The sequence below is a fragment of the Mus pahari genome, chromosome 3 (assembly GCF_900095145.1).
Source record: "Mus pahari chromosome 3, PAHARI_EIJ_v1.1, whole genome shotgun sequence".
Classification (NCBI taxonomy): Eukaryota; Metazoa; Chordata; class Mammalia; order Rodentia; family Muridae; genus Mus; species Mus pahari.
In genome coordinates, this window is record NC_034592.1 from 139,581,389 (window position 1) to 139,594,494 (window position 13,106).

A 13,106-nucleotide genomic window follows, 5' to 3' on the forward strand; every position below is an offset into this window, starting at 1 on the left:
TTCCAGGACAGCCAGGGCTACACAGAGAAACCCTGTCTCAAGAAAAAAAAAACTGAAAAAAATATTACAGATGCAGATACCAACATGGATGTCTAACCAAGAGCCTGAACAAGGATGGCATCTGTAGATGTGCCAATGTGGAAAGGAGAACCTAGATGAAAAACTCCAGGCAACCAAGGATGCTGAGGGAAAGAGACTAGCAACTGTGCTGCAGCATCAAACGCTCAGCCAGAAGACAGAGACACGCGCCCCAAGCAGGCTGTGTTCATATAGTTAGAAATACACACACACACACACACACACACACACACACACACACGGAACAACAATAAAGAAAACGGCCATGAATTTGAGACAGCACAGAGGGAAAGTACATGGGAGAGGTTGGAGGGAGGAATGGGGCAGGGAGAGTGATTTAATTATATTATAATCTCAAGGAAAATAAGAATACTAGAAAGAATTGCAGATGCAGGGCTGGAGAGATGGCGTTTGCTGTAGGGCCTGAAGACCTCACAGTGACCCCTGGGACCCATGCAAACATGGAAGGAAAGAATTGACTCCACAGCAGTTTTCTCTAACCGCCACACACGCACCAAGGCATGTGTCCCCCATTAGAAATTAAAATTTTATTTACAAAAACTTTTTGTGACAAGGTTAGAGATATACCTCAATGGTAGCGTGCTTAAACCAACCAAACAACAAAAATCAAAGATAGTTCTAAATCTCCAGATCTAAACCTAAGAAAAGAAATGGAAACTACCTTTTGTAATTGGTTAAAAAAAAAAAAATACAAGTTATAAGAACGGAAGAGAAAGTGTGGGAAAGACAGTGTAGTAACTGACTTTGACTAGAATTCATCAGACTTCACAAAAGAAGATTTAAAACTACTAAGCAGCAAGCTACCAGAAAGTGTGAATGAGGAGAGTGAGTGGAGGGAACTGGTCAGCAGGGCTCCTGTGGGGAGTTAGAGGGGGCGGGTCTGTGGCAAGGATTCTTAGTGGCAGCAGAGGAAGAAGCCTTTGCTCCAAGTGCCTTTCACCAACAACTAGAAAAAAAAAAGAACAAGAAGAAACAAAATACAGGACAGAATCCTCCAAACTCAATTCATAAAGGAGTGCTTTCTAAAAGCAAACAATTAAGTGTCAATCAACTCTGCCTAACTATGGATTTAGAATTTCGATTGTCAGCATTCTCTGGAGTCACAGGCGAACAGTCCAGGCAGAGTGACCTGCAGAAAAAGCACACAACCTGGACTGAGTTTAACTTGCTTAATTTGAAACAAGGGGCTGGTGAGATGGCTCAGCGGTTAAGTGCTCTGACTGCTCTTTCAAAGGTCCTGAGTTCAAATACCAGCAACCACATGGTGGCTCATAACCATCCATAACCAAATTTGATGCCCTCTTCTGGAATGTCTGAAGACAACTACAGTGTACTTACATATAATAAATAAATAAATCTTAAAAAAAAAAAAAAAAAGAATTTGAAATAAACGTCTAGTTGCAGTGACTTGGACACACATTGTATTCAACCATGCTTATCTGAGGATATCAAATAAAGCCTGGGAGAGCTGAATGCTTTTCCAGGGAGTCAAAAAAACAAAAGAAAACAAAACTATTATATATACATGTGATTGATATATATATATAATATATATATATGTATATATAATATTTATTATATACACATAAATATATTTTTATATATTTTTTTCAGCTGAGATGTCATTAAAATTTCCTTTGTATAGCATGTGTGCGCGCGCATGTATGTGCACATGTATGCTCGTACGCTCACCCATTCATGTATGCATGAGTGATATGGATGCATGAGTGATGGCCAGAGTTAGACGTTGTGTGACTTCATCTATCATTCTCAACCTGTTAAAACAGTCTCTCACTGGGGCTGGTGAGATGGCTCAGTGGGTAAGAGCACCCGACTGCTCTTCCGAAGGTACGGAGTTCAAATCCCAGCAACCACATGGTGGCTCATATCCATCCATAACAAGATCTGACTCCCTCTTCTGGAGTGTCTGAAGATTACTTACATGTAATAAATAAATAAATCTTAAAACAAAACAAAACAAAAAAAACAGTCTCTCACTGAATCCAGAGCAGGCCAGAGCACCCCTGGGGCTTGCCTGTCTTCACCCCCCCATGTCTCATGACCTGTAACCCCCAGGTTACAGACCACACTGCCATTGCCCCTGCCTTGTATGAGCTGCTGGGGACCCAGGGGCTCAGCAGGCACAGCACCCGCCAGGCCAGCTCTCCCACACTTTCAGATTCCCCGTTTTCTGGTTATGAGCCTTTTTTGGTGGATCACTATCTTTTTTGTTTGTTTGTTTGTTTGTTTTTCTATGGATCACTATCTTTTATTAAGTCTATTCTGCCTTCTGCTGAAAACATGTGAGTTAGTCTCAGGTACTTTTCTCTCATAGGAGTATTGACACTTGTACAACCGTAACTCCCTACTTCCAACTCTCTGACCAGCAATTATTTCACTGGCAGTCTGAGTCAGAGGAATCCTATATGTGAATCCTGCCCACGTGTATAATGAATGCTTTTCTACATCTCAGTTAGATGCTAAAATAGACTGCCTTGATACCCCCTGGGGAGGCTCCTGTACTCCAGAAGGTACCAAAATCCAAGGATGTTCAAGTCCCTGATTTAAAATGGCAATGTATTCGCACATAACCTATGATCATCTCCAGCTTACTTGATGTAAATGCTATATAAATAATATTATATTGTTGTGGAATGACAAGTCTGTTCATGCTCAGGACAAATGTAATTTTCCCCAAAGACTCTTGATCTGCTGAACGCATGGACATGAATTCCACACACATGCCAACACAAGTCTACTTCTACACTAAGCTTATTACCATTCTGGGTTTCTATATTAGAGTGACTCTAATTCTCTTAAAAAAAAAAAAAAAAGAGGTTGAGCTGTAACAATACCAAGAAAATAGTAGCCACTGTCCTGCTGTAAAGACAAATTACACACACACACACACACACACACACACACACACACACACACATATATATATATATATATCATTAACATATGTGTGTTACTGGGAATGCCTAATACTGATAACAAGCACCATTTATTTTATTCAGAGCCAGATACCACATCAATCGTTAGAGCAACGGCCTGACAGAGAGGAACATGGGGTTGAGAAGAGCTTTGTGTGTGCTGACTTTGATCAAACTACACTGCATGGTATAAACGAACTGCTACACTCGATGAGGTGGAAGAATGGAGGAGTTAAATGGCTCAGATTGCTGTACCAGGCTGCATGGCAAACTGCGTCGTCACCTTGGGCGCTAAATTAACTTATACCGACCCCACTTTCTCCTTCTGTGGAATGGGGATCCAATGGTGTTTCAAACGAGTGGAGGAGACAATCCAAGGGTTGAGTAGCAGCGATGAGTAATTCATTTTACCGCGGGATCGGGTCTGATCGATTTAACGGCAGCACCGTGCCGTTTGGGGCACTGGGCGGCGCCCAGAAACCAAGTTTGAAATCTGGAGCCTTAGGGAACCCCGCAGCAGCGCGGGACTCAGAACTGGCGGCTCCCTTTCCGATCTTCGGTTTCCCGCCTCAAAACAAATGGGTGGGTTGGCCGAGCTACACCCAGCCTTCCCTCCCGCACTCCTCCGAGACCCTCGTAGGTGGGGGAACTCCCACCGCCCGATAGGCTTGGGGCGGGGGCGGGCCGGGGGTGGGGCCTGGCGAGGGTCGGGGCCGCCGCCCACCTGCCGCTGCTCACCTCTAGGCTGTAGTTGCCGCGGATGGCGGTGAAGTCATCCAGGGCTTCGGCCGCGCTCCCCTCGTCCAGGTTCAGCTCCTGGCACAGGGCCTGCAGCGCCTCCCTGGCCGCGGCGACCGCCGCCGCCCCCTCGGCGTGGGGCTCGTCCTCGAACATCCCCCTCCGGCCCGACGGGCGGCGCGACCGGCTTCGGGGTTTTCTTTTCCCTCCCGGCGAGCTACCCACAACCCCCCGCGACAAAGCGCGCGAAAATCTCCTCCTTGAGCTCGCCTTCCCTTCATCGTCTGCCTCCGCTTTTCTTCTCAAAAAGTCCCTTTCTCCTCTGCAGCCCGCAGCAGCCCGTCTCCGGGAATGGGATAAGAAGATGGACCTCGGACTCTAACGGAGATCTAGCTCGGGCCCTGGGTGGGCGGGCAGCTGCGGGGCACCGGGCCGCGGGGACGGACGTGAAGGGAGCGGGGCGGAAGGATCCGAGCCGGTGCTGAGGCTGCCGGGACTGTAGCTCGCGCCCCGCGCTCTCCACCGCAGGTTCCCTGGTGTGGGTGACTTGGGACTGCGAGTCGGTTCGCGCTAGTGGGAAGCCTTCTCCGTGACACTGTCCTGTGGACCCTAGGCTTGTCAGCTCCCCGGCGCGCCTCCAGCCCGCTCTCACTGAGCTTTGACCCTGGATGGAGGTGGAGGCGGGAGCTGCCGAAAGTGGCTTCTTCACGTAGAAGCGCCACGTCGGAGGCTCCCAAATCTCGCCAGAAAGGGATGCAGGGACAAGGGTTTGGGGTAACAGGTCTCAGCCTCACTCCCAGGATTCTGGGAACTGTCCCAGTAAACAGTCACTTCAGGAATAGAGATGCTCTTCGCGCTTACCTGAAAGGTGTTTTTAAAACCTAAACTAGAGCCTGACAGTTTTCACTCAGAATCCTGCAGGAGATCATTTTTGTCTTTAAAATACAGAGAAATAATAGCATTCAGTTGCACCAGGTAATTCGTAACCTTGAGAATATCAAGCTAGTTCTCAGTCGCAGGAGGCTTTTCTCCGTATGTGAAAATGCTATTGTGCATGTCTTTGCTCTTCATTTAAGTCGAATTATAACCCTCTCAGGCCATTACTGAGCAGTACATCTATAAGCTGACACCTAACTTCTATTTTATCGTCTCCATTGTACCTTATCTGAAATTGTCATACTTACTGACCAGCTCTTCCTTCCAAAAGAGTTGGAATGTGAGATAGAACCCTTTGCCTTCACTGTATTCCCTAGTTTGGATTATTTCTCCTCCACACTAAGGACTTAGAGCAGTGTGTTTGAAAAATGACAGAATACTCCTTTTTTGGATGAAGGAGTCACTAGAGAAGAAAACAGGAACTTCAAGGCAAGTTATGAAGGAATTCCTATGTCCCACTAAAGCCTCAGGGTATACTCAAAGCAGAGATTTTAACATGTTAATGATTGATTTGTTTTGGACAAAATCCACCGCTGCAGGTATGGCCTCGTGGACTGCATAAGATAAAGACTACCAAGTTTGGAGACGTTCTTTTAGAATTTTTTTCTAGCAGCTTTTCTGACTTTGGTCAGAAAACCCATGAGCTGTCCAGAGAGCTTTCAAAAAAATTTTTTTTTCTAGCACAAGAGAGCTATCTATAAACAGCTGTTTACAGAACTCTCTGGGGAGCCATCCCGAGTAGAACACAGGGCAGGCAGCTTCTACCCACAACTGATTTCCAATCATTTCTCTCACCACTCCCAAAGGCTACTTCCTTAGAACCCCCAACCAAGTCGAGGCACATGAGTTTGTTTGGAGCACACATTTAGCAATGGAGATTGATTGTAGAGCAGATCTGTGTTTATTCCCATTTCCAAGAACAAGCAGATTGGAGAAGAATACAGCAGACTAGTCAAGGATGTGGATGTAGGAGCCAGAATACTTGCATAGTTCTGGCTTTGCCATTTACTAGTTGTGTGACCCAGAGCAAATCACTTTCATATATGTTACTTTAGCTTCTCCATCTGCAAAATGAAGGTAATAAAATGAGGTGTCCACCAGAATGAAAAGGGTTAATTATATATGTACTTAGAGTTAGGCTCATCATAAACTGTCAGCAAACTGTCACTCATTTTTATTGGATAATCTAGAAAAAAAGACTAGTTCAAAAGTGGCTAGTGGGCTGGAGAGATGGCTCAGCGGTTGAGTGTTGACTACTCTTCTGAAGGTCGTGAGTTCAAATCACAGTAACCACATGATGGCTCACAACCATCCGTAATGAGACCTGATGCCCTCTTCTGGGATGTCTGAAGACAGCTACAGTGTACTTACATATAATAAGTAAATCTTAAGAAAGAAAAAGAAAGAAAAAAGGGGGGAGGTAATAGAGTTGGTTTCCTAAAATGAGCCAAAGTAGGATATGGTGAAGGGGGATGTGATTAAAATGTTTATTTAGTTAGCATTGTAGCATTGCGTGTAGTGATTTAGGTAGTAGTGATTCTTAAGTCTGACTTGGAATGAAGATTTAAGCTGGGGTGTTCAAAGTGACATTGTATGCCTGTATATAGGATGGACATAGCTAAATCCATCAGGCAACTGGGATCTTCATCTTAGCTAAAATACTGCAGGGTTGAGATAATAAGATCATCTCTTTTGGACAGTGAACCTCCTGAAGCTACACCTAGCATATTGGTACATCCCACTCAATATGAACCATCATCTGTACCTGAAGGCATCTCAACAGATACCTTTGATATATCGATTGCAGTGAATGTTGGGGAAGAGGATGATGAAAGATTCACATTGCTCACTGAACAACACAATGTAATCCACTATGGGATGTAGTTCTTCATCTACTAGTTGTCACACTTCCTTTTTCTCTCCATATGATCCCAAGAGGTTTGTTTTGTCCTAGAGAGTTGAACTCTGGCTTTCTGCTTAGGTTTCTCCACTAAACAAGAGCCTAGAATTTAGACTTAAAAACCTCATTTATAGTTTTCCCCACAGGAATTTCATACCCTTCTACATACAGTTATCAAGGTATTTATCCAACACAAAATAATTTCTTTCTTAGAAATTCATCTTATGACAATATTTTTTTTATTTATATTTAAGGTGGACAGCAGGTAGTCAACAGTTTCCATCTTAGAGCTTGCTAAAATTTTTCAGCAGTCATTGGAGAAATTGGGAACATGGGAGCTCAAGAAGTGGGACCTTTGTACATACTGGAGTAGATTCTACTTTATACTCTGACAACTTTGTATATACTGGAGTGCATTCTATTCTATATTCTTGTGATAATTTTGTTATTGCTCACAGGTTTCATCTGGAATTGGAAGGAAAAAGGCCTTATGAGAATTTATAAAATACTAAATATGAAAATATAAAAATAAACTGGTATCTAAGTTTTAAGGTTGTTGGCAAACAAGTAGCCTTGACAATAGTACCAACAATATTAACATGGTAACATTGTCATTTATTTGGAAATTTTCTTTTGTGTTTTTTGTTACTATTTATGGATTTTTTCCTTTTTTTTTTTTTTTTTTTTTGAGGCAGGGTTTTTTTGGGTAGCCCTGTCTGTCCTGAAACTCCCTCTGTAGACCAGGCTAGCCTTGAACTCAAGAGGTATGTAGACTATGCTGGCCTGCAACTCTCAGTGATATCTGTCCTGCCTCCCAAGTGCTGGGATTCAAGGTGGGCACAGAAGTCTTGTTTTTTGATAGAATATAACAAAACTATAGTGAAGTAGAGACTCCCCTGAAATGCATAGTATAACCAAGAATGGTCTTAAATTCTTGATTCCCCTGTCTTAGCCTACCAAGTGATGGGGTTACAGTTGTGACCTGTTTGTTTTTGTGCAGTGAACCCAGGGTCTCTAACCTGCTGAGAATGAACTTTTCCACTGACCAACATCCCTGGCCCTGGGAGAGCGCTCTCTCTCTCTCTCTCTCTCTCTCTCTCTCTCTCTCTCTCTCTCTCTCTCTCAGTCATCAACACATAAACTTTGTGGAAATATGGCATGAATAAAAAAAACTCATTACAATTTTTACTATCTCTGCAATTTAAACCAAGAAATTCACTCCCTGATACATTTTAACTATAATAAAGTATTTTTAAAGTGGGGATTGTGTTGGAGGTAGCTACCTGCATGGAAGTAGATTCAGACTGGGGTTTAAGCCTGGAAGAAAAAGGAGAATTCAGGTTAGCGAAATGGGTAAATTCAGGCTAACTGAATGGGTTAATGAAGTGGAAATTCCTGGTTCCTTTATCAACTCAGCTGTGTCACATGCTGCTTTCCTGCAAGCTGTGTGTTCGAGGGCATGTGATATTTTGCTGAAAAGATATACTTGAGAGGGCATGTGATATTTGGAAAGAATATAAATAGAAGCTCATAACCAGTGGGAGAACACTCTTGAATTGCTACATTGTGCCACGCTTCCCTTCTTTGCTGGTCTTCACTTCATAGAGAATAGCTCACCAAAGAACTTCTTGTGGTATTCTGTTTGAATCTGACCACTTCTGATAGTTTTTGCCAGTTAGGTGGAGCCTTGCTGTTTCTGTTGGATGGAGCTGAGCTGCCACCACTGATTCGTGTTTGGTGTTTGCTATTAGACTAGACTGATGGTATCATGCCAAGGAAGAGTGGAATCTCTCCCAAAGAACTACTACTAAACAGGCCTACAACCCCCTTTCCCACTGACTTTCTTTCTCCCCTACTTCTGGTTGGTGGGCTAGAAGGGAGGTTGAAGTGTTTAAGAACCCTAAATAAAGTAGGTTTTGAAAAATCTAACCTTACAGGTAAATCTATTTGCCACCAAGCCTGACCACCTTTGAGCTGAGGATTGTGGAAAGAACTCCCACAGTTGTCCTTAGACCTTCACATGAGTGTGGACACTCATAGATATACACAGAAATAAAATATGTAACTTTAAAGAAGGAAGCAAACTGGAATGTGTTTGTAACTTTTGAGATTCTGAAAGGGCTTGTTCTTACCTGCTGTCTTGTGCTTTGCAGTCTAAGCATGAAGACAGTTCAAGAACTTCCTCAACCAGGAAACGCTTGTCTCTGCTTCTGATGCACTCCCCACCCTCTGGATTCGGAACAGAGCCTGGGAGGCAAGGATGCGCAAGGAGGGCTCGGGGTCTTGTAACAGTTCTCTCAGATCTACATGGCAAGAAAACCAAGACTGGAAGTCTAGAAGTGAGCACTGCACGTGATGGCAAGCAGCCGGCAAACCAGAGTGTCCTCCAGGAAAGAGGGCGATGTTCCCAGACTCTAACAGTCTGTACACTGTTGAGTTGGTTCTAGTTTTGACCTGTGAAACCCACTGTTTTCTGACTTGTTAAGTATTTCCTTCTTTTGCAATAACCATATTTTAAGTAGTCTACCTAAAATCGAATTACCTGGGCCTGACAACCTCTGTCTAACGCTAACTTAACTTTTTTCTTTATTCTAAACACGTTAACTCTGAAATCTTCCCTTGCTGTATTTTCCTTCTTTCTTTTTTTCCCCTCAAGACAGGGTTTCTCTGTGTAGCTTTGGCTGTCCTGGAACTCACTTTGTAGACCAGGCTGGCCTCGAACTCAGAAATCTGCCTGGCTCTGCCTCCTGAGTGCTGGGATTAAAGGCATGCACCACCACGCCCAGCTATTTGCCTTCCCTTATGTCTAATGTTAACCTCTTTTTGTTTTCTTTTTGTTTTTTGTTTTTTCAAGGCAGTGTTTCTCTATATATCCTGGCTGTCCTGGGATAGGCTTTATAGAACATGCTGACCTCAGGCTGGTTTCAAACTCAGAGATCCACCAGCCCCTGCCTTTCAAGAACTGGAATTAAGAGCATGCACTACCACTGCCTGGCTTCATGTTAACCTCCTCTTTTTCTTTTTCTTTTTCTTTTTCTTTTTCTTTTTCTTTTCTGTCTCTTTTTATTTTTTGAAATATTTATTTATTTATTTATTATTTATTTATATGAGTACCGCTATCTTCAGACACACACTAGAAGAGTGCATCAGATCCCTTACAGATGGTTGTGAGCTACCATGTGATTGCTGGGAATTGAACTCAAGACCTCTAGAAAAGCAGTCAGTGCTGTTAACCGCTGAGCCACCTCTCCAGCTCTAACATTAACCTCTTAACTTCTTGTCTTACTCTCAAAATGTTAACTCAAATCATTATTCCCTTGTAGTAGGTTTTTTGTTTTTGTTTGTTTGGTTTTCTGTTTTTGTTTTTTTGTTTGTTTGTTTGTTTTGGTTTTCAGTTTTTTTTGAAACACGGTCTTACTATGTAGTTCTGGCCGTTTTGGAATTTATTTTGTCGATGGAACTCACAAAGATCCACCTATCTCTGCTTTCCAAGTGCTGGATTACAGAAATATGCCATAGTGCCTGGCTAGTATATTTCAATTTTTAATACTTGCTTTGTTTTGTTTTTGAGACAGGTTCTCCCTACATTGTCCAGGCTGAACTTGAGTAGCCATTCCTGTACTTTAGCCTACTATGTGGCTGAGATACCAAACACAAGCTACCATGTCCAGTTCAAAGTTTTAGGTTTTGTCTTTTCTTATAGCAAAAGAAATGCGTGTTTGTTATAAAGAAAACTTAGATAATACATGTAGGCACAAGAAGAATACAAGTCATCTATGATTTTACCACCTAGAGATAACAGCTGTTATTTTGAAAGTATGCCTGCCAGCAGAGAGGTGGTGGCACAGGCCTTTGATCCCAGCATTCAAGGACGGCCTGCTCTACAGATCAATTTCCACAATGGCCAGGGATACACAAAGAAATCTTATCCGGATACAAACAAGCAAACAAACAAAAAAGTATGTCTTCCTGATCATATTTCTATGTTCTGTTTTGTTCAATACTGTTGTCCAAATAGAACCATATGATACAAACAAACAACAACCAAAAAATGCTTTTTTTAAGAGACAGGGTCATAGTCCTACCTCTCCCATCCTGAGCTCAGGGTAAATGTTTGTCTTATGGAATTATATCTAAGTTCCTTATTATTATCTAAGTTCTTTCTGTATATAAAAAGAACTCCTCTTCCCCAGTGTTTTAGGTAAGAAATGAAAATTAATCATATAATACATTCTCCCTTAGAATAATTTATAAGGCTTTCTTCCCCACCTCCCACCCCTTCTTTATTTCTTCCTTTTTTGAAACAAAGTTTCATTATGTAGCCCCATCTAGCTTCTAACTCACAATCTTCCTGCCTTGGTCTCTCAAATACTGGCATCAGAGCTGAATACCACCAAGCTTGGCTGATTTTTGTTGTGTTACTATGTTTCAGTATCTATGAAGAAATGGTAGACCTTAGTAAGAAGTGGCATGATTGGGGTGGAAAGACGGCTCAGTGGTTAAGAGCATTTGCTACTTTTGTGGAGGACTTGGATTCAGTTCCCTGGATCCAGATGTTGATAGCCATGTGTAACTCCAGTTCCAGGAGATCCTGATGTCCTCTTCTGATCTTTGCAGGCACCAGACATGCACATAGTACACATATATGCAAGCAAAACTCGTACACATAAAATAAAGAGAATTATTGTCTTCCCTGTATTAGCTTTATCCCCTACCTGTTTCAATAATTACTGTGCTTTTAAATGTAGAAAATTGGGTCCTACAAGACCCTCCTCAACCAAACCTGACAAGCTGACTTCAATTCCTAGAACCCACATGGTTGAGAAAAAGAATCACTCATTCTTGGAGATTGTTCTCCTACTTCTATATACAGACTAGGTAGATAAAAAAAAATCTTAAATGATAATTAAAAAATAAATCAGTAGGGATGGTGTCACACGCCTTTAATCTCAGCATTCAGGAGGCAGAGGCAAGTAGATCTCTGTGGATTTGAGGCCAGCCTGGTCTACAGAGTGAGTTATAAGAGCCAGGTCTATGCAGAGAAACCCTGTCTTAAACCCCACCCCACCCCCCAAAAATTAGATTTTTAAAAATTTGGTTATGAGAGTAGTGATTTTTATATTGTGAGAGGGTATATTTGCAATTCTTTACCTTTTCTAACTATACAACTACCTTTCCCTCCAGTGCTAGAGAATGCACTATAGAGCCCAATGCATTATATAACTAAACAGTCTATAACTAAGCTATAAAAAGCATTCTACCGCCGGGCATAGTGATGCACGCCTTTGATCCCAGCACTTGGCAGAGGCAGGCGGATTTCTGAGTTCAAGGCCAGGCTGGTCTACAGAGTGAGTTCCAGAACAGCCAGGGCTACACAGAGAAACACTGTCTCCAAAAACAAAAACAAAAAAATCATTCTACCACTGAACTATATCCAGATTCATACAACTATTCTTAAATGGGAGCAATAATTCCTGGAGCATTCAATCTGCAGAACTGTGCAGTTACATAAAGGTTGACCCACCGACAGTTCTGAAAACAGTTCTCTGATGATTGTCTTAGATGCCTATCAAGCATCCCCATGCCAAGTTCTACTCTCTCAGCATAGCTGCTTGGACAGTACTGCAACCTGTGAGGTGTGTGTGAATAGCATCACAGTTTGTTAATATATTCTAGAAAGATATTGCTTTACTTCTCGATAACGTTTAGAGTTCTCCCCTAAGACAGTTGTTAAAGCTGTTTCCAAACAAACAGCATCACAGCCTTCCCAAAGGCATCTTAGACTTAAGACTGTAACTTGGTTAAATTACAGTCACTTGTGTTTTTATTGCTGCATAAGCTCAGAGTTCAGAGCTCACTGTGTATCCCTGACCAGCATGAAACTGATATGTAGCCAGACTCAGCTGTGCTACAGAGCCTTCCATAGGCACAGAATCAGATACCATCCAAAACAATGTATTCCACATCTAAACAATGTCATTACTTACTATTCTCTATCCAGTCAGTACCTTTCCTCTTGAGTTCACTGGTATCCACATAATGTGAAAAGAGCCCTGAACACAAGACAGCATGTTTCAGACTTTTAGCGATTAGAAAGTTTTCCATTTTCATCATTTAATAATGTAGGCAGATGGCAGAATTAGCCTTTTAAAAATAAGGCATATTCAAAGTAATTAATTCTAGTTCACACCTGTAATCCCAACACTTGGGAAGCTCAGACATGAGAATTGCCATGAGTTCAAATTCAGTCCAGGGTACACAGTGAAGCTGTCTCAAAAGCTAAGCAGAGCTTTGACTGGTAACACACATCTTTAATTTGAACATTCATAGGGTGGAGGCAGGTAGGTGGATGTGTCTGAGTTCAAGGCAAGTCTGGTCTACATATCAGTTTCATGCTGGCCAGGGATACACAGTGAAAACTTGTTTCAAAAAAGAAAGAAAGGGCTGGTGAAATGGCTCAGCAGGTAAGAGCACCCGACTGCTCTTCCAAAGGTCCT

The 13,106-nt window shown here is 42.4% G+C and overlaps 2 protein-coding genes and 1 non-coding gene across 4 annotated transcripts in view; 1 reads left to right on the forward strand and 2 right to left on the reverse strand.

Annotated features, from left to right (window-relative positions):
• Rbl1 (RB transcriptional corepressor like 1) overlaps window positions 1–4,109 on the reverse strand; it is a 58,498-nt gene extending 54,389 nt beyond the window's left edge. For both annotated transcript variants that reach the window (XM_021193047.2, XM_029536688.1), the window contains exon 1: window positions 3,774–4,109. In XM_021193047.2, the coding sequence (XP_021048706.1) occupies window positions 3,774–3,929 (156 nt within the window). In that variant the 5' untranslated portion in view covers window positions 3,930–4,109. The remainder of the gene's footprint in view (window positions 1–3,773) is intronic.
• A 1,180-nt stretch (window positions 4,110–5,289) lies between these two features.
• On the forward strand, window positions 5,290–5,350 carry LOC115063681. Its single transcript, XR_003843564.1, has one exon. It is a non-coding gene; the product is annotated as a U7 small nuclear RNA (small nuclear RNA).
• A 1,646-nt stretch (window positions 5,351–6,996) lies between these two features.
• The window catches only part of Mroh8 (maestro heat like repeat family member 8), a 77,458-nt gene continuing 71,348 nt past the window's right edge, over window positions 6,997–13,106 (reverse strand). The window contains exons 21-24 of the mRNA XM_029536665.1: window positions 12,597–12,662; window positions 8,742–8,912; window positions 7,893–7,926; window positions 6,997–7,074 (exon numbers count right to left, since the gene is read on the reverse strand). Of these exons, the coding sequence (XP_029392525.1) occupies window positions 8,764–8,912; window positions 12,597–12,662 (215 nt within the window). The 3' untranslated portion in view covers window positions 6,997–7,074; window positions 7,893–7,926; window positions 8,742–8,763. The remainder of the gene's footprint in view (window positions 7,075–7,892; window positions 7,927–8,741; window positions 8,913–12,596; window positions 12,663–13,106) is intronic.